Source organism: Cyclopterus lumpus, chromosome 8 (genome assembly GCF_009769545.1).
Source record: "Cyclopterus lumpus isolate fCycLum1 chromosome 8, fCycLum1.pri, whole genome shotgun sequence".
Lineage (NCBI taxonomy): Eukaryota > Metazoa > Chordata > Actinopteri > Perciformes > Cyclopteridae > Cyclopterus > Cyclopterus lumpus.
Genome location: NC_046973.1, coordinates 5511924 through 5533179, shown reverse-complemented (window position 1 = coordinate 5533179; position 21256 = coordinate 5511924). Strand labels below are relative to the sequence as shown.

The following is a 21256-nucleotide window of genomic DNA, read 5'->3' as shown; positions in this document are numbered from 1 at the left end:
GAGGTTTAGCACAAGCTAATTAAATGAGAGAGCACTTGTTTTGACTGGCAAGGTAAACCTGTTTAGACAGTCTTGTGTAATTGTCAACTCAATTAGACAAGACCTTTACATTCTGTATAAATGTTTTATGGAAAGACAATCCTAAAGCTCTATATAATTAAATCTCAGCTAAATCTTTCATTTATTGTTTTTATGGTTGTGCAAGTGTCTGATAGTTTAAATTCCTGGTTGATTTTTTTTAAGTTCTCTGTAGAAAAACAGGCTTCACGTCACAATAGCCCTGCTTGAGGCTGAGCCCTAATATTGTTTAAAGTAACTTTAAGAGATGAAACCAAAATAGAAATTGATTGGAGGATTATTGTTGCGCCCCACTGCTTCCTTTTGGCCTTCACTCAAGTGATGAATGGGAAATCTCATACCTCATCTGGACAGCTGGCCAATCACAAATGTGAGAACATCTCTCCCCGAGAGATCATCAGACGATAGAGGAAAGATTAAAATCACCTTTTCTAAATGGCAACTCTGTCAATCTGTGTGGCCTGTGAGGGGCAGTCTGAAATAACTCCTTGTGGCCTCTTAAAACAGCCAGTTATGGCCACGTGGTTGATTCCTTCCAAATCCCAGAAACATATTTCAGTTTTTCAGACGAGCTAATCAATTAAAAAGAGTTTAAGAAAGGAGACATGACGTTGGCTCTCGCACTGAAAATTGTATACAGTATGTATACAGAACAACCTCCCCCACTGGCCCTCTCTTGCATAAAGTGTCATGTACAATAATCTAATTTACAACACATGTAAAGTATACACAAACACTTACTCACACATTTTTTCACTGTATTGTTTTTACAAGCAAGCTTGAGGACACAGTGTAACTTAAAACTCTGTAAATGTTACACTGGTGGACACCTGTTGGTCCAGCTGAGCAGAGGGCAACAGTTAACCAATACTGCAGAAGAATTGTGTCCATGAAATCTGAAACACCTAGAATTCATTCTTAAAGGAACAGTCACAAAAACGGCATATTAGTGTAAGCACGCTTCACATTCTGCTCTAAATAAAGCATGTATGTAGGAGTTTCCAGCTGAGACCTAATGCAATACAAAAAATCCCATGTAATGAGAACGGCCTGTGTGTTGAGCCTGCCTCAGACTGTAAGGTGTAGAGGTGGCACATAGGAGTCCTCCATCAGGATACGCAGTGCCCCCTGCTGGCAAAGCAGTAAGCACAACTGTCCTGTTGGGTGTTTCACACTGCAGTTGAGCAAATAACGCGTGGACTGCTGTAAAACCATGAAACCTGGCTCTCAATTAATCTTCCACTCGAAAGGCCTCGTGCCTGTGTGAGTTTCTGATTAACATATTATATTTCTGTTGGGTCTTGTCTGTCAAGAAAGTGTAACAAAGACATAACATGCTGTTTATGAAAGGAGAGTTTTGAGTCAATGCAACATTTAAGGTACCACAGAAAACTGGAACTAGAAAGCTGAGGGACAAAACAGTTAAAGAATATATATATATATATAAAAAGTATATATATACACATAATAAATATGTATATATATATATTAATATTTATGTATTTATATATAAAGTATATATAATATATATATATATACATAATAAATATTTATATACACACATAAAATATATGTATACAAAAAAATTGATGGTTAAAGTAATGAATATTTGTTCTTTATTGTCATACACATGCTGCTATACACACAAGGAAAACCAGTATTGATTTTACAGCAGGCCACCTGCTGTGGAGTTATCCTGGATACCAGGTCAATAGCGGTCAGAACAGGAACAGGAAGGCACAGTATCAAGTTGAAATGGCACAGCAGAAGAGGGGGAAAGACAAAATAACCATGTTACTTAAAAGCAGGGAGATTTAATCCACTACAAATGCACATGCAAAAATGCTAGCCCAAAATATTAAAATGCCATGTTTGCACTTATTGCATTGGATGCGGTCCTTTCGATCAAACATCTGCTTCAACCATAAGCACTAAGAATAAATGCATAATTAATAAATTTCCGTAACAAAAGTAAATGAACAGTTTAATTTCATATTGCAACAACTATAACAAGATACATTTTTTCCAGTAGCATGAAGTTTGCGAAATCTAAAAAAAAAAAAAAAGGCTCTGTACATCATCAAAATCCTGTCTATGGGATGACAACTGTTGGATATTGTAGCATTTATATAAACACTAATGTCCAATGCAACAAGCAGGCAGCCATATCAACTCAAGGCACATAGATCTACACGCATGGCGCTACACGTAAAAAGGGCCGCGTTGTGTAAATGCGTCGCAGCTACACAAACACCAGACACCCCCCCCCCTTTTCTATATTTTTTTTTTGCAGCTACATCACATAAGCAGACATCGGCATTGCCACAAAAAGACCGCAGAGAGATCTGCAACGTCTACGACGAGCGCGCATGGAGCTGGAGCGTTGATGCTTGTTGCAGGCTTTTTGCTATCTTTGAGTTTAGCTGTTAGGATGTAAATCTGTAGCTTTTATTGATTATCCAAGTCGTATATAATGTGCATGTTAAATGAATCTAGTTTTTCCTTCTTTTATGTAATATGCAAGAATACAATTTTGAGAGGTAAATACACAGGATTCTAGTAGTTATGATACATAGATATCACACATCATTGAAATAATAACCATGACATGTGGACGTTTAAGACGCTAGACAACGTAAACTCATCTCATAATGAACTCTTGTTATACGGAATGATTATAAACGATTTTGTCGGAGTGCAAAATCCAATTCAAATGAACAAACGGATACGTAAGAAATTCAAATTTCTGCTCACCTAAAATCAGCCTTACTGTAAAAATAAGTTCTCGTCATTAATGTATTTCACTGATGAATACAATATCTAAACACAAACTGCATTTATAAATTCTTCTGGATTTAGTGTTAAGCAATTAATACAGTTAATATTAAAGTAAGTGTGCTTAAAACCACCGCGACAGGTAGTGAAATATCTCTGGAATCCACATAAGAAGACCACGACTCTGGTCAAGACACACAACTGAACACCATCTGACAGTTAATGAAATGTTTTCAAAGCCAGGGGAACTTTTACATTAGTCATAGAATAAGGTACCAAGAACATCTTTGCCGGAGTCAAATTTCTTTTCTAATGTCGGAGACATTTCGTCCTGGTGAACTTCCTTTCAGGGCCGTGTGTCGTTGGCTCTGATCTGTGAAGCAGGACACTGGCTGGTGGGGTATGAGGAATAGAGGAAGTGGATGATCTTTGTAATGCATACATCTGTTCTGATGGTTGGGAGGGAAAAGGATGGATCAGAGTCAGGGGTCGAGGTGCTCATCTTCCATATGAAGGCTGCTTGTGGGACACAGGAGAGGCTGGCTGGAGCAGTTTGTGCTCTGACTTTTCAGGCTTTCTGTTGACTCGGATGACCCTGAAGGGGAAAAAGCAATGAATACGCAATATGGCTCAAACTGAACCTTCCAATCAGACTTCACATAAAAAGAGCCGCGGATAAGAAACTCAATGCTCATTCTTGATAAGATGGGCCTGTCATAAGAAATGGATATGATAATACCTGATGGATCTTTTGTTTTTCTAGCTGGAATAGATGTCAATTGATCTATTTATAGGGAAAAGGGATTCAGTGAGAGCAGTAGAGCTCAAACACAGAAGCAGAGCAGACAGGAAAGCCTACATACCACAGTTATTCCTCCAAACCAATAGAGCAGGAATCAGGACCTAGAGCTGCCCAAAGTGAGGCGGTACAAAGGGACAAGACGGCAGGGAACAGGAAACAGAGAGGCACAATAGCACACAGGTTAGATGCAAAGCACCGAGAGAATCACAGCCGTGAGAAAAGAAACGTTAAGAGAACTACAAAGTTGTCAAAAGGCAGAACCGGGCAATTAGTAGTTGATAATGATAGGCATTTTAGGAACTACAGTCAAAGCGTGATCCAATTTGCTTTAGGCTGTCTGAAAGTACAGGTCTATACTGTTTATGGCATTATAGAGAAAGAGATTGCATATTACGCTTCAATCCTTCCCTTTTCCTGTTTTCAGGGGCTTAAAGATGATTCTTGACAGTCTTATATTTCTTCTTTTCCTGGCACTTCATTTCTCACCTGGCAGAGATAAGTCGCCCGCTGGGTCGCTCTCTGTTTTGGTCAAGCTGCTGTGTTCACTGCTGCAGTCCTGTAGGATGTCTCCTCCAGAATGCATCCTGTCCTCTGGATCACCCAAGAGAGTACATGTGAATGAATCTAACCCTCAAAGCCAACATGTATTTACCAGTGCCACATAATTAAAGAACACTCACCGTCATCTAGAGACGGAGATTCGGCCACATCCTCGGTGGCTGTGGCCTGAAGGGAGAAGGAAAAATGTACTGGTTAAAGTGTTTGTCAGTTTGTCAGAGTTTAAAAAGGTCAGGTGATGCCGTGGCGGCTCACGTCGGTGGGGGCGGGGCTGCTGGACAGCAGTGCATGCGGCTGAGCATCGGACACCTCCGACATCTTCTCTTCATCTTCCTCCTGGATGGGAGAGGATGGAGATCTCAGGGTGCTAGAGTGGTGGACAAGATACAAAGAAAATATGAATAAAGTAGGAGAACAGGTGATTCAATCAATCACGATTACCTACATGGACAGATTTTCACTCTAATTACAACTCAACCTTTAAAAAAAAAATTAAAATGTCCTCTGGATGTGGTAGTATTTAGATATACTTGTGAGCATGTATTAGCTGCATTCCACACGCATGTCATGACTAAACCCATATGGAAGAAAATCTGCAGCCGCCACAGTAATGTACAAATGTGGAAAATAACTGAACACCACGTCCGTGTATTAAAAGGAGTCACCGTGTAAATCTGACTACTGACCAAGTCTAATGTAGAGGGATGTTCGCTATTAATGTCACAGACACAAACATATTCATAGCATATAATTTCCCACACTAATGTTTTTGTGCGCACGGTCGGGTAAATTATACCTGTCAGGTGATTTGCTGACTTTGCCTTTCTGCAAACTTCCATCACTTAAATGCTCCGGGGAGCTCAGCTGCCTGCTGTCGCCGCCTGGACCCCCGGAGAAGTTGATGTCATCATAGAGGGGGGCGGCTGGGGTGGCAGGAGACACCGACTGCAGACCATTCAGAGCCTCCAACAGGGAGATGGGCTCAAAGCCGGGAGGAACCGAGTCCGTGCTCTGCAAAGGTTGTAACAATGCACAGTTGATGAACACGTGGCTGCAGAGTCATAACAAGCACTTTCAATCAGAGATGGGCTATTGCCAGATTGGGTATCAGCCATCAGTCTGTATTTAGTAGTTTCTGAAATAGGTGCTGGATGACGTTACTGAGGCAAAATAAAAAGCAATCAAAATCTAGTCTTTTGTGAAGAAATGAATGCCATATTTCATACATCTCAGGTCTGCCAATGCTTAAATAAACTATTCGGCAGCCTTGTACATGTGTGTGTGTATATACTGTATATACACACACACACACACACACATATATATATATATATATATATACACTCTTATGGCATACTTTACGACAATTTTTATGGCATAGTGTGTAGTTAACTTCTTTATGACCCACTATACTATGACTACCCAAATTCATGCCCAGTTTCCCTTTAATGTTTCTGCACATGTCAGCTAATTCTATCTGATTGCACACAGATATGCATGAGACTCACCGAGTGCTCGTCATGGTCCATCGTCTGAGCCAGAACAGGGCTGAAAGACACCGGGGAAAGAGCCCCGGGCTTTTTCCTCACAGCTCTGATCTGCAGCAAGGCTCTGAAGGCTGGGAAGACAAACACAGGCTCCAATTAAAAACACAATAATAATGTAAAACAATTATGTTTAAGTTGACTACTCTTCAAATAGTAGTCAACTTAAAAGAGCAGAACTTCTTACGCAGCCTGCAGATGGGACAGTTGTTGGCCTGGTAACGCAGAGTGTCTGCGCAGGAGTTGCAGAGACACAGATGTCTGCAGGGCAGGATGAGTGTATCTCGCAGGTCAGACAGACAGACGACACACTCGTTGCTGTTGTCACTGTTTTCATCATCTGATGGCTGAAAGAAGAACACTCAGTTTAAATCAGAACGGAACACAAATGAAACCTTAAATAACTTTTACAGCATTGTGATTCGGAATATGGTCAAACGTTCACTGAAACCTTGGTTTCTTGGTTGTTTTTGTTCTCGATCCCATAGATCTCCTGTAAGAGGTAACTCACGCGGTCCACCTGAAGAGATACAGAAACAGAATTGATTTGTGACGCAAACACATGTATGGGGGAAAAAAAGAGAGCAACACCCAACGTAAAAAAGTTTTGTATCATATGACCATGTTATGAAGGCCTGTGCTTAATTAAATTGTAAATTCCACAAGGATATGTAGCAGACAGCCAGTGGGAAAAAGTACTTTGCTCGGGGGTCCAGCTACATCTTCTTAACAAAACTGCGTTACACCACTCTCAAGGGTCTCGGCACAGATTGTTGTGGGTTTGTTTTTTCAGGAGCTGCAGATGAGTATGAGGGTCATTGATGCTCTGCGTAAGACATCCTGCATTGCATGAACAACGGGCAATAGCACACAGAATGTGCTGCACAATTTACTGAGATAAAGTCAGAACGTCCACTATAATTGACCCTAAATTAATAATGATATGACTATTAATAACTGAAATAAGGACATTCATAAACCTACAATTTGCTTCTGCTTCAGAGGCTTGACGGAGAAACTGCCGTCAACGTGCTGGAGATGAAAAAAAAGAAACACGGTTTAGCTGAAAACTGGTTTTATTCAGATTAAAAAAAGAAGAAAATATATATATATATATATATATATATATATATATATATATATATATATGTATGTGTGTGTGTTTTTATGTATACGTACTCTTTCAAAGGCTGCCAGAAGTACGTGAGCATGTCCAAGGCAATCTTGAAAAGAACACACAATATTCTGGTTTATACAAATGTTTATCCAAATGTGTATTTAAGCAACCGTATGACAGATAAACTCCTATTTTAAATATAAATATGTAGTGCAGTCAGTCTCATTAGTTCTGACTGTTATGCAGCTGTGGTGACCTACCGTCCCCTTCATCAACCACAGCTTGGATTACAATAGGAAACACCCCCCGGTCGAGGTCAAAGTTCACCTTCAACAGAAACAAATACTTTGATGTTAATATTCAATGAGGCACTGTTACAAAATGTACAGACATAAATCAACACCAGCAGAGACACATTGATTTTGTGAAGTGGGATCTGGTAACTGCTGCAGATACTTCTCTTCACTTATCGTTTAAGTAATACAAAATATAAATGGGCAGACCAAGCTCTTACATACATATTACCTGATACATTTAATTATCTTTAAATATTGTATTATTGTTTAAGACAAATGCTCTTTATGTTATTGTGTGTTGGAAATGCTGTAGCATTTGTCTACATGTGACAATGTTTGGGATTGATTTCCTTTTGGATCTTAACTCATAATTTGTTAAGTACATTTTACTGAAAGAACACGTTTTATTATTAATATTCAACAATCCTAATTACTCAAGCAATAAACAATGTCATTAACTGGCTAATTTTGTTTGCTAAATTTGACATTCATTCAAATAAATTACCATGTTAAATTACATTTAAACAAACAGATCTCAGCATAAATCTGTGAACACTGACTAAAAACACGTCATAAAAAACTAAACTAAATGAATAATTTATGTAAACTCTTCAATAGTATTGATTACTGATTAAGTAAACCTCTTGTATGTTTTAAAAAAAAATCTTTTCTTTTTCTCTCTCATTTAAATAATGTGTATTTCTATCATTCCATGAAGACTTATGCTATAGTAAAAACAATGTATTGTTCATTTAAAAAAATTTAAAAAAAATGCATAAGTTATATTTATATATACTCACGTCTTCCTCTTTCCACTCAGTGAAATCTATTTTGAACGATGGCATGGAGAACTGTTGGCTCACCCCTCGCTTGTAATGCACAGTTTCAGAGACCAGTGAGGGATTCTTTGGGCTGTATCTGCACACAGAGAAAAAAATGTTCAATGTGCAGGAGGAAGAAGAAATCCTGAATGGACAGTGCACTCTGTTATGACAAGTGGGCAGTTACATTAAGACAATTATCTGTAAGGAAAACCGAAAAGGCGGCCATCATCCTCATGTATTCAAACATGCATGAGTGTCCCTAGACAAGATGAAAGTAAAGAAAACGGAATAGCAATATCTGATGCAATGCCATTAAAAATGCATCCTCTTTCAGTCTCATTTCATCGTAACACAATAACTTCAGTGCAAACTGTTTCTTTCATCTTCTTGTAAGTCTCTTCGGCAGTATCCATGGTGACGGGAGGTTGCTCAAATCCAACTGGATCTGTTTCAGTCTGTGTATGTGCTCTCAGGCTTGAATCTCACGATCCATAACACACGCGGTTTCCCACTAATAAAACACTGCTTTGTTCAGGTCTGAACAATGGATCCTCTCAAAGACCCGAGCGATGTGGCCTATGTTCGTTTCATACATTTTTAAGTAACAGTTCACCCTTTGTGCTACTAATAGCTGAACGGTTTATCTGTCCGATAACAAAATATGTTGAGATCAAAATCTTACACTGCCATCCCATTGGAGAACTCCTCAAACGCTTGGCAGTAGAGGGTGATGGCCACCCGGGCATCAGCATCAAAGGTGAACTCCACACCATACTTAACCTTTGGTTTTTCACCTTCCTCCCCCGAGGTGTCAGAGTCATCTTTATACCTAGAATCACGAGGTTTCAAGCTTTAGGTCGGAATAATGGAATCTATTTTGCTTTAAACAGGAGTTTACTTTCTTTGTATCATGTGATTCCTTTGTCATCTTCACCTGACCAAACGCAGCGAGTCCTTTCTAATGTTGACCAGACTCCTCAGGGTCTTCACAGGCTCGTGGGGCGCAGGCGTCACATATGGAAACTATTGACATAATAAAAGCAACATGTCGTATTACTAACATAAAATGTAGAACTGCATCACAGTCGTTTTGAAGCTGTTTTGAATTCGTTTTCACCTGCACTGGCCTATTTCCAAGAAAATTCAGGTCTGTGTTTTCTCCAAAAAGGTATCCCTCTGGATGTGGTGTGTCAAATTTCTCTCCTCCCATAAAGAAGTGGCTCGCAAAATAATTCCCTGAAGACAAAGAGAAAAAAACATGAATAATAAAAAGTGCTGCAATCACATCATATAGTGAGACTCATCATTTTCTTACTTAGTTTTTCTACAATTCTTTATAAAAGGGATGTCACTGTCTGTGTCAATAATAATACATTTATTTATATAGCACCTTTAAAAACAGAGTTTACAAAGTGCTCTATGACAATGTAACCAACATCTCAATTAATTGTCTTACTTCAAATGATCTGCAATTAATATACATTTACTTCAACTATAAAATGGTTTTAGCTGGACACATTGTTGTTTTAAAAGTATGACTCTTTTGAGCAACATGGTTAATAATGTAGTGATTTCAGAGGCACGAGTACAGTAGCCTCGACAAGACTTGAACCCCAAAACAATGAGAACATAATATATCTAACATAGCTATATAATTCAGAGAAAGACAAATACAAAAGACTGCTTGGTTGACTAAATAGGACTCATAATTCATCAAACTGAGAAGGATCGGCAACACCATGCCATTAATTATGTCTTTATGTGTTGTAGCATGAACGTGATCATTGATATTTCTATATCTGAACAAGATTTGTGTTGAAGTGTCATCATTCTAACCATCAATAAATAAAAACAAGATGATTTGAAGTATCGTCATTATCAGCATATCAGTCCTCACAGGTGTGTACTGAGATGCAGGAGATTATATGACCAGTTCGCAGTCAAATATGTGGCATTTTCATGGAGTTAAATCTCTGGCCATCACACCTTTATTCTGTGTTTTTACTGTTTGACAATATCTTAAGTGCATCGTGATAAACACGTGAGACCAAGACACACATAATGTATACACTTTTGAACTAGCACACCAACAAGAAAACGCCTGATGGGTCTCTTATGGAGGCAGAACACCATTTGTTGACATGGTGTCACCAGCATGTGTTCCTCAGCTCGTGTAGCTTCCGTTCAACACTTTGACGAAGTCTGTGCATTACGTGTGTGTCTCCAAAGCTTCGTGTATTACGACCACGACACCGGAACAACAACGCGATGCGTTGCTCTGACAGTCCACGCCGCCAGCAGCACTCCGAGACTTCACTGCTGTCGACATCAGAACATGTTCTGAATAACTTGTGACCCGGACAGTCAGCGTTCTACGCGGTTACAATCATCATCTAACTGTAAATACTAGATAGCTGATGATCATCAACACAACATAATCAATAATTAACGTCAGAGCCTAAGTTGCTAACGTTAATTGTGTGCTCGGTGCCTCCGTGTTTATTCTCGCTTCAGAACATACGTGATAACAGGAAGACCGGATTCAACGAAAGACACTGCCGACTACTTACCCGATTTCGGAGGAAATCGATAGGCCGAGTTGGCCTGGATATCGATATCCTCAACACCCGCGATTCTCCGACTCAGGATGGAGCCCATCTTTCGCTGCTGACCGCCGATGTTAGCTAGCTAACAGCTAAAGGCGCGTCACTGCTCCGCGTGCCTCTTTCACCAAACGGACACCGAGGTCAACACAACCAGACACTCGAGCAGATATAAACGCGTTCGTCACTGTGACATTGTACGCGCTCGGTTTAATCAGTGGCTAATGCTGCGGATGCTAACAGGAAACAAAATCGAGACGGCTGTTGTTTTGCTGGAGCTGCGCTGCGTTGAGAACGAGCCCACCTGATTGGCTGTCTCCAAGGGTTCCAGAAACGTAGGGCGTTCGTTCTGTGTATTGGGACCGCCCGGCGGGGAGGAGGTTAGGAGAGGAACGGGTCAGGGCAAGGACGTCGATCGTTTTTTTGTCGGATTTGAATATTCTTTTCTTCATACCGAGCCCAATAAGTCGGTACATAACACATTAAATAAATAAAATTATTGGCACAATAGATTGAAAATAACTAAATAAATGTATATTGTGCTCTAAAAATACATACATAGATTAATTGACACAGCTTTAGGTATCAGTAAGCACATCATCATGTTAGTACCACTGTCAGTATCTGTAACTGTAACAAAAAGTATGCACCATAAAAAATACTTTGCTATTTGAATGTTTTTGGCGGTAGACAGAATATTAAAAACTCCACTTGTACACTAAAATATGCGTGTATATATATATATATATATATATATATATATATATATATATATATATATATATATATATTTATCTTAAGTATGTATGGCATTGTCTCCTCCTATGAATCGCCACCTTAACGTGGTGGAGGAGTTTGAGTGGCTCAGTGATCCTGGGAGCTATGTTGTCCAGGGCATCAGCCCCTGGTAGGGTCTCCCAAGGCAAACAGGTCTCGGGGGAGAGCCCAGACTAAGAGCGGTTCAATAAACCCTGATGATAAGCAGCCCACGGACTGAAGCTACCTTGCCCGGACAAGGGAAACCGGGGCACCCTCCCGGAGCCAGACCCAGGAGGGGAGCTCGTCGGCGAGCGTCTGGTGGCCGGGCTTTCGCCCATGGGGCCCGGTCGGGCTCAGCCCGAAAAAACATCATGGAGCAGCAGTCACCCTGTGGACCCACCACCCGCAGGGAGAATTATCAGGGTCGGGTGCTATGTAGACCGGGCGGCGGGCCAGGCGCGAGACCTGGGCGGGCCGATCGCCGGCGGCATAGACTAGCTCTAGGGACGTGGAACGTCACCTCACTAGCGGGGAAAGAGCCGGAGCTGGTGCAGGAGGTGGAGCGGTACCAGCTAGATATAGTTGGGCTCACCTCCACGCACAGCATGGGCTCTGGAACCAAGCTCCTGGAGAAGGGTTGGACTTTGTCCTTTTCTGGAGTTGCCCAGGGTGAGAGGCGCCGGACGGGAGTGGGGATACTCACGAGCCCCCGGCTGAGCGCCGCTGTGTTGGAGTTTTCCCCGGGGAACGAGAGGGTCGCCTCCCTGCGCCTACGGGTTGCGGGGAGTAAGGCTCTGACTGTTGTTTGTGCTTATGCACCGAACAGCATTTCGGAGTATCCGGCCTTCTTGGAGTCAGTGGGAGGGGTCCTGGAAAGGGCGCCGCCTGCCGACTCCATAGTTCTCCTGGGAGACTTCAATGCTCACGTGGGCAATGACAGAGAAACCTGGCGGGGCGTGATTGGGAGGAACGGCTTGCCCGATCTGAACCCGAATGGTGTTTTGTTGTTGGACTTCTGTGCTAGCCACAGTTTGTCCATAACAAACACCATGTTCGAACATAAGGTGGCTCATAAGTGTACCTGGTACCAGAACACCTTAGGCCGGAGATCAATGATCGACTTTGTAATCGTATCATCTGATCTGCGGCCGTATGTCTTGGACACTCGGGTGAAGAGAGGAGCAGAGCTGTCAACTGATCACCACCTGGTTGTGAGTTGGATCAGATAGCGGGGGACTCGGCTAGAAAGACCTGGCAATCCCAAACGTGTAGTGAGGGTGAACTGGGAACGTCTGGCAGAGGATCCTGTCCGGGAGGTCTTCAACTCCCACTTCCGGAAGAACTTCTCACAAATCCCGAGGGAGGCTGGGGACATGGAATCCGAGTGGACCTTGTTCAAAGCCTCTATTGTGGACGCGGCTGCTCGGGGCTGTGGCCGGAAGGTCATCGGTGCCTGTTGTGGCGGCAACCCGAGAACCCGGTGGTGGACACCGGGGGTGAGGGAAGCCGTCAAACTGAAGAAGGAGGCCTTTCGGGCCTGGCTGGCCCAGGGGTCTCCTAAAGCAGCTGACGGGTACCGGCGGGCCAGAAGGGCTGCAGCGGCGATGGTCGTGGAGGCTAAAACTCGGGCATGGGAGGAGTTCGGGGAGGCCATGGAGAAGGACTTTCGGTTGGCCTCAAGGAAGTTCTGGCAAACCATCCGATGGCTCAGGAAGGGAAAGAAGGGTCTACCCCAGGCTGTTCTCAGCAGGGGGGGGGGACTGCTGACCCGGACTGGGGACATCGTCGGGCGGTGGAAAGAGCACTTTGAGGAACTCCTAAACCCGGCCAACATGTCCCCCGGAGAGGGGGCAGCGCCGGAAGACTTTGGGGTGGTTTCACCCATATCCCTGGCAGAGGTCGCTAAGGTAGTCAAAAAGCTCCTTGGTGGCAAGGCGCCAGGGGTGGATGAGATCCGCCCTGAGATGCTGAAAGCGCTGGACATTGTTGGGCTGTCTTGGTTGACACGCCTTTTCAGTGTCGCATGGGGGTCGGGAACAGTGCCCATGGACTGGCAAACCGGGGTGGTGGTTCCCATCTTCAGGAAGGGGGACCGGAGAGTGTGCTCGAACTATCGTGGTATCACACTGCTCAGCCTCCCGGGAAAAGCTTATGCCAGGGTGCTGGAGAGGAGGCTCCGACCGCTTGTCGAACCTCGGATTCAAGACGAACAGTGCGGATTCCGTCCCAGTCGTGGAACGGTAGACCAGCTCTTTACCCTCGCAAGATTACTGGAGGGGTCCTGGGAGTTTGCCCAACCAGTTTACATGTGCTTTGTAGACCTGGAGAAGGCTTTCGACCGGGTCCCTCGGGGGTTTTTGTGGGGGGTGCTGCGGGAGTATGGGGTGCCGGACCCGTTGGCACGGGCCATCCGGTCTCTGTACGCCTGCAGTAGGAGCTGTGTTTGTCTCCTCGGTAGTAAGTCAGACACGTTCCCGGTGGGCGTTGGCCTCCGCCAGGGCTGCCCTTTATCACCGGTCCTGTTCGTGACCTTCACAGACATGATATCTAGGCGCAGCCAGGGGGCGGAGAGGATCCGGTTCGGGAGTCTCGGGATCGCCTCTCTGCTGTTTGCGGATAACAGCAGTAAAACAGGCGCTGTACCGGTCCGTCTAGGTGAAGAGGGAGCTGAGCCGGAAGGCAAAGCTCTCCATTTACTGGTCGGTCTACGTTCCAACCCTCACCTATGGTCACGAACTCTGGGTCGTGACCGAAAGAACGAGATCTCAGATACAAGCGGCCGAAATGAGCTTCCTCCGTAGGGTGGCCGGGCTCAGCCTTAGAGATAGGGTAAGGAGCTCGGACATCAGGGGGGAGCTTGGAGTCGAGTCGCTGCTCCTTCGTGTCGAAAGGAGTCAGCTGAGGTGGTTCGGGCATCTAGTCAGGATGCCTCCTGGACGCCTCCCATTAGAGGTTTTCCGGGCACGTCCAACTGGTAGGAGGCCCCGGGGAAGACCGAGGACACGCTGGAGGGATTATATCTCCCGGCTGGCCTTGGAACGCCTCGGGATCCCCCAGAATGAGCTGGAAAGTGTTGCGGGTGAGAGGGAAGCCTGGGTCGGCCTGCTGAACCTGCTGCCACCGCGACCCGACCCCGGATAAGCGGGTGATAATGGATGGATGGATGGCATTGTGTTTTCCTTGACACTATAGAGTGCGATACAGGGAGACGTTTATTCACTGCCCTCCAGTGTTCATGCTGCAGTTCATGTAGAACTGCAGCATTCAATTTGTGTCACAAGTATTTTTAGCAATATCTTCAACTCATTATAAGAGACAGATAACAACATTATAAATGTCCGCAGATGTTAGGCACCACTTACATATTATTGTTGTGTGTGTGTACGTTTATACTAATACTATATTTGTAATATGTTTCACTATTTGTGTACTTAGCAGTCCTGCCTATTGTTTAGCTTAATCTGTCCAGCTTTTTTTTCTTTGTCCTTAGTAGCAATTTATATTCATGTTTAAGTTAATTGTGAGAGATGCAAAAAGGGGGAGTCGAATTCCTTGTATGTTAGTGCATACTTGGTCGTCAATGAAGCTGATTCCGAATATTTTTAATGTTAGCTACGAATTTCATGGACTGCAGTTCTTCACTATGGCCACTGGAGGGCAGTGAGCTCTCGTGTTGTGTTGGGCTGTGCTGGCTGTTGATGCTGTAGAACTATCTTCAGTAACAAGTGTGTACGCTCTATTATTATGCTCTATTGCTCATGTGTGGACAGTAGGTGGAGGCGTGCCATTGCATGATGGATGTTGCCGTAAGCTTAAATATGCCATTATTTTGACAACACCATGTGGCCTGTGTTATTTTGACACATATAACAATTATGAATATCTGAATAAATATCCACTTAAAGATGAGGAGATGTAGTTCCTACTAGCTGTGCCCGCTAGAGAACAATGAAATTGATAATTTCATGATTTTCTTTTCGTTTTAGCTTAGTCACCTTTTTTAAAGTATTGAACGGAAGTATTCGGTTTGTTTGTATGTCTCCTTTGACGCAAATTGTAAACAAGACCGATCTATACAAGTTAATGTTACTATTTATTATAACACACTAATAATTAATTTTACCTTTTGATATTATATAACAATTATACTTGTATTAACACACACACACAGTCTATAGTTACAATTCAATGTAGCCTCATGCAGTTTGTCAATGTGACCACCTGGAAACTCAACGGTTAAATTACAATTATTACACATGTACACACTGCGTTGATATTGAGATACTCGTTATTAATATACATGTTTACAACTCATTTTATTAAGAGATTGAGCATACCATACGAGTCACTAATATGTTGTTAACCAGTCTGCCTGCGACAGACGTTGAAGCTCACGTCAAGGCACACATTTGATCATACTAACATTTCCGGTTAGGACTTTCAAAATAAATAGTTATATTTATTTTTATTCTTTTTATTATCGCTCTTTGCTTGAAAAAGGTATTATGCATCCAAAAGGTAGGGCACGTTTTCAACAGAGCAATTTCTCAAAAGCACTTACTGCCCGAGCTTTTACAATTTGTAACGAAGTCTTTCTAATTGTAAGTACATAGTCATACTACATATGTGTCACTTGTCATCTTCTGTTTGTTGTTGTTGTTGTTTTTACAAATTCCCAACCCATGTAAAACACAACTAATGACGCGGGGTGTAAATCCGTCTCAGCGGATGTTGCCTCTCATCGGGAGACGACCCGAGCAGTTCACGTCAAACTCCTTCAGTGAACGTGACGCCGCCGTCGGGAAGCAAACGACTCGCTCCAAACCAGGTAGTTTATCTCTCCTGCTGCACCGTCACGGACGTCACGGTTCACGGGGCACCAAAGACGGTTCAGTCGTTTCAGTAAAACGTTTCTAAACATTTTCTTCAGGCTGTCGGTTTTTTTTTTTGCTCCGAGAATGGCGACGCTAGCTTAACGACAAGCTAGCTGAGAAAAAAACAACAACAAAAAACACTACAACAACAACCTTGACTTCAAAGTTATCGGCCCGTTAACCGGCTGGAAACGGACCAACCATCGCTTGTCGGTCGCGTCTCGACCTGTTTGTCTCCTTCGCGTTATCGGAGTCAGGTGAGGTAACATGGCGACCCGCCAAGTGAGCCACCAGCAGCGGCGGCGTTTACGCCATTATTTCACCAGATTCGCTCCTCCGTTCAAATTAACGTCGCGGCTGCCGAGCCTTTTTTACGTAACGCGGTTATTCGTGGTTAGTTGCGCAAGTGGCGTTGAGCTGGATTATCTGTGCACGGATTAGAAAAAAACACCAGCTAGCTAGTTGGTTAGCTGAGAAACGTTAGCATCGAATTTCGGAGAAATATGCCTCCCAATAAACGTTGAAGAAGGTTGATTGTTGTTGTTGTTGTTGTTGTTGTTGTCGTCGTCGTCGTCTGCACGTACATACTCTGTGCGATGATGTTTTAAGTCTTTCTTTTTGTGTCACCCAGCTCTTTTTTTATTTACAAAAGTTCAGTGGTTCTGCAGATGTTAGGCACCACTTATTGTTGTTGTTATTATCGTTATTTACCTTTTTATTTAAAGTAATTAATATGTTCGTATTACAGGTTGTGGCCAGATTCCTCAAGTGGAGTCTTTCTTTTCCCAGTTGCAGGTACATATGTGTTCCCGTTTTAAAAAGCCAGTTATTTGTGTACATGTTGAAAGCTAAAAACTGAATCATTCCGTTTACTTTGAAAAAACAAACATTTGCTTTCACTAATACCCTCCCCCCCCCCTTTTTTTAAAGCCCCAGGACTCAGTTACACAGTGCTGTACTTTATATACAGTCATGTCATCATAGTACAATTATTTGGTTATTCATTAATATAAAGCAGGTTGACAAACTGTCAAGTTTCTTAAACCTTACGCAGTTCTTCTGAAACGTACGTTTTGTTTGCAAAATGTCTTCATCAGTTAAACTCTGTACTTCATTCTCTGACTGTTACTGGAATATTTTATTTCTTGAGAAGTCTGAGCCCAAGAATGAGCCGTGGAACACAAACAACATTGTGTGTGTGTGTGTTGTTTTTCCCCTCCCAGAATAAAAGTCCAGAGGAGAGTTCTGCTGGTAGCCCCGTGTCCAACCCCTTTCCCTTTCCAGACATCCGGCCAGTATGTCCAGTGATCCTCCTCCTCCGTACCCTGGTCCCAGTGCCCCACTCATTGAGGAGAAGAATGGACAACCTGGTAATACAACTAAACATGCAGGACTTTGTACAATGTTAACATGCTGTTTGTTGACTATATTTTAATCATTCTGCCTGAGTAAATCGCAACCATGGAGACTTAAAAATAGTCCCGGTGTTTGTTGAAAACACCTCTGATTCACCGACCTAGAAAACGCTCATGAAGAGGAAACATGTTTTGTTTTATGCTGTGGGGTGGTTAGTTTGGTTTCATTTTCGACTGAAATGTTTTTTGCATGACTCAAACCTGTGTGCACCGGTCCTTAATGCCATTTCCCCCCCCCCCTTCAGTTACAGGTCCTGTAAGAAATGTTCCTATACAAGGACAGCCCTTGCCTCCAGACTACGGTCCTCCACCCTATGAGGCCACACACCCAGGCTTCCTTCCACCACATGTCCCTGGAGAGGGGCCCATGCCCATGCCCATGCCTCCACTACAAGGTGCACACAAAACATCAACATAAGCGTACAAACACACGGTCATAACACAAGACTCTCCATTTTCAGATGGAGAACCATTAGCTTTTATTCGGAGCAATGTTTTTGGCCTATTCCAATATGTATTCACCTTTTTGTCTCAGAAAAATATCTAGGACTTTACCCCGCTAACTTTCTTCAGCACATACTTTAATTGGGCTCTTTGTTTAATAGGAACTGGAGAGCCAAAACAGATAGTATAACATGTCTAAAAGCTACGTTGAGCTTGAATATTGGATGTTAACTCTCAGTGTGACTAGTACTGACGCCTGAATTCCTTGTTTGTAATGTTATCCTGCTGGTTACAGCCACATCACTGTGATCCTTTCACCAAGTTGATCTGTGTCTAATTTCATATACAATGGAGTATATTAAGTGTCATCTTACGTCCGTACAGGTGGCCACTACCCGCCTCCGCCCGGTCACTTTCCTCACCCGATGACAGGAGAGATGGGCCCTGGTATGGGCCCTGGTCCCAGTCAGTTTGTCCACATGGGAGGTCACACAGCGACCGTCCTGGCTCCTCCTGGAGCCGCCACCACTGTGACCGTACTGCAGGGGGAAATGTTCCAGACCTCACCGGTGCAGACTGTTTGTCCGCACTGTCAGCAGGCGATCGTCACCCGCATCTCCCACGATGTTGGCCTCATGAACTCACTCTTCTGCCTCTTCTGCTTCTTTGTAGGGTAAGTAGCACACCGCTGAAGGTAACCTCACAGTGGTTTGTGATGGGTTTTGTTGGCCTTGCACCCTCTGCGCTCTAAATATGTATCACACATAAGGCCGCAGTTTTAAAATACGCAGAACTTCAACCGGGTGGAAGAATTGTAGATTTCAAGGCTGGGCTTTTGCACGTATGCGTCTTTAAAGGTCTCATATTGTGTATTTTACATGTAAATGAATGCTCAAACGGTAAATTGATCCATGTCATTCGGGCTTAACGTCAGCCAGAACTTCAAGTCGGCAATTACAGATATGTCGTCCTGTCTGAATTGAATGACATTTGAAATAAATGTGTCAGAAAATAGAGCTCAAACTCATGATCATGCCCTTTAACTGTCTGTTAGTTGAGTCTCAGCGGCTGGAGGGTAGAATGGCGGTATCGGCTGTAATTGCCATATGAGCTCAGCGCGGAGCCGCATTGTTTAGCTAACATGCGGCATACATTACAAAATTCTATTCTGCCAAAGGCCCGACTCTGCCTACGATTGGCTAGTACTCGTTGCTTTTGTTGGTTTCGGCATGAAGAGTGAGATTGGTTGGGTAAGAAGAAGGGGGGTTTATGCCTCCACTACAGTGGGTGTTGTCCTATTGCAGCCAATTGGGTAACCAGCTACATTACAACACAACAGAGAAACTCTGACAACACACAACAGAGAAACTGTTGTAGTCAGAGTTTATGTTGTGTGTTGTTATCACACAACAGAGAAACTCTGATTCTCTCTGCTCAGGGTGCCATTACGCTGTTCCAGCTTTACAGGATATTGTGTTCCTCATTTTCAGGTGTGATCTTGGCTGCTGCTTGATTCCCTGTCTGATTGATGACCTCAAGGATGTGACACACACCTGCCCTTACTGTAAGGGCTACATTTACACATACAAGCGTATATGCTAACCACCGACAGCTGTATGCTAGAGACATGTACATGCCCACATGTAAACTCACAGCTCCCCCTGCTGGTGGTGACAAGCTCCCCCTCCCCTTTTTGCAAAGTGTTGTGAAGCCCTCTTAAATAGCGCCGTTTTCTCATTAGTTCAGAATATTTACTGTATATATATTTCATCATTATTTCATGTATTAACATGCATTTGAAATGTACAAATCTCACCGAACTACAGAAGATGTAGGGCACTAAAGCATACACACAAATGGATAGGCAGCAGGTGCATCTAAACCCGGAAAGAAAGGCTTGTGATGTTGCGCATGTTAACGGGGTAAAAAATATCTGGATCGACAGGCGGCCTCGTTTAGCAAAAGCTGTGAAAATGGTCCCTATTTATTTGAATCTGTGAATCTTGCTGAAAAGCAAGTGTATTGAGGACAAACATGCTGGGTTAGCCTGCTCGTTTGTTTTTGTATTTATTTCAAATATTTTATCTGCTATTTTAACAAGTTAATATTGAGAACTGTGAACATATTTTTGTCCATGTCTGCTCATTTTGTTCGAACAGACAGTTTTCCTTTATCATTATCCCTTTTTGAATGTGAGCAAACTAACGAACCATTTTCAGCTAGATAGTGATGTATTTGCTGGTTTGGGAATGCCCAAAATTGATGTTACTTGCTATATTTCTTCTTCTGGGCTTCATTCAGTAGTCACTGTTCAGTGATTTACGGTTACTGCCCTCTGTCCATGATGTACTTAATTTTGATAATAAAGCCAAGATTTGCACTTTAAGTTGGAATTTAATTTCCCCCGCTGATACATATATATTAACTGTCAACCCCAGCGATTTTAGTCTGAGAGATTTGGGCATTCTCGTTACATGAGTAACAGCACTGTATCATTTTAGTAGTTGACAGTTTTACTAATGCTGATAGACGCACTGACAATTTAGCAATCATGTCCTCTCTATTAAAAAAAGTAAGTTGGCAAACACATTACAGTGGTGGCCCCATCGTCATCACATTGTTTAGCCTGTAACACTTTAATATGGCATAAGCCCGTTAAGATTACCCGCATTCCTAAGATGCATGTTAGATAATACCGATGTCTTTTGACCAATACTGAATAGTGACCCCCTCTGCTAGGAATAAGCTTAAAAATAAATGATTGTATCACATTGTGACGCCATTAAGATTACTACTAACAATGAAACGACCATTGTATGCCCACCACAGCATGCTCGATCTGCAGTTCACCTTCACCCAAAGTGCAGTTTGTCTGCATGAGCCACACATCAAAATAAATAATTCTCACGGGCTAGTTTCTTGACTCTATGCATTTGATTAATTTTCTTCTTGAGGCTAGCAAAACTGTGCAAGAAAGTACTTTTTGAGTTGAAGGATTGCATCGAACTTTTAATACAAAGTACTGTATGCCATTGTTGTGGATAATGCTGGTCTGCATTGCTCTCTAAATGTCTGTGATATGTATAACTATGAGTCAACATTTGTTTGACCGTTGTATACAGGTATTATTTTATCAATAAAAATCAGAACATGACCCTTCCTTGAAA

The 21256-nt window shown here is 42.9% G+C and overlaps 2 protein-coding genes across 5 annotated transcripts; one reads left to right on the top strand and one right to left on the bottom strand.

The window, feature by feature from the left end:
• Positions 1-1671: 1671 nt before the first annotated feature.
• mgrn1b (mahogunin, ring finger 1b) lies at positions 1672-10917 on the bottom strand. The gene is made up of 16 exons (XM_034538535.1): positions 10565-10917; positions 9112-9230; positions 8929-9017; positions 8677-8823; positions 7971-8088; positions 7135-7201; positions 6937-6980; positions 6742-6789; positions 6209-6277; positions 5945-6104; positions 5722-5831; positions 5010-5224; positions 4469-4580; positions 4336-4381; positions 4142-4246; positions 1672-3448 (listed from the first exon to the last, which is right to left on the bottom strand). The coding sequence occupies exons 1-16, from the start codon at positions 10650-10652 to the stop codon at positions 3336-3338; spliced, it is 1650 nt and encodes a 549-aa protein (XP_034394426.1). The 5' UTR covers positions 10653-10917; the 3' UTR covers positions 1672-3335.
• Positions 10377-21243, top strand: cdip1 (cell death-inducing p53 target 1). Of its 4 annotated transcripts, XM_034538536.1 has the most exons (7): positions 10377-10393; positions 16082-16184; positions 16979-17025; positions 17454-17600; positions 17891-18040; positions 18474-18762; positions 19580-21243. In XM_034538536.1, exons 4-7 carry the CDS (start codon positions 17528-17530, stop codon positions 19689-19691), a joined length of 624 nt encoding a protein of 207 aa, XP_034394427.1. In that variant the 5' UTR covers positions 10377-10393; positions 16082-16184; positions 16979-17025; positions 17454-17527; the 3' UTR covers positions 19692-21243. The 4 variants fall into 4 exon arrangements, with proteins under 4 accessions (XP_034394427.1, XP_034394430.1, XP_034394428.1 ...); XM_034538537.1 differs by lacking the exon at positions 10377-10393 and having other exon boundaries at positions 16184-16258; XM_034538538.1 differs by lacking the exons at positions 10377-10393; positions 16082-16184 and adding an exon at positions 16187-16487.
• Positions 21244-21256: the final 13 nt, after the last annotated feature.

Coding starts and splice junctions, on each gene's coding strand:
- mgrn1b (XM_034538535.1), bottom strand. CDS start 10,652: ATGGGCTCCATCCTGAGTCGGAGAATCGCGGGTGTTGAGGATATCGAT. Junction 8,089..8,676: donor TTCTCCAATGGGATGGCAGT/GTAAGATTTTGA, acceptor CTCTGTGTGCAG/ATACAGCCCAAAGAATCCCT. Junction 6,981..7,134: donor TGTGGTTGATGAAGGGGACG/GTAGGTCACCAC, acceptor GTTCTTTTCAAG/ATTGCCTTGGACATGCTCAC.
- cdip1 (XM_034538536.1), top strand. CDS start 17,528: ATGTCCAGTGATCCTCCTCCTCCGTACCCTGGTCCCAGTGCCCCACTC. Junction 18,041..18,473: donor GCCCATGCCTCCACTACAAG/GTGCACACAAAA, acceptor ACGTCCGTACAG/GTGGCCACTACCCGCCTCCG. Junction 18,763..19,579: donor CTCTTCTGCTTCTTTGTAGG/GTAAGTAGCACA, acceptor CCTCATTTTCAG/GTGTGATCTTGGCTGCTGCT.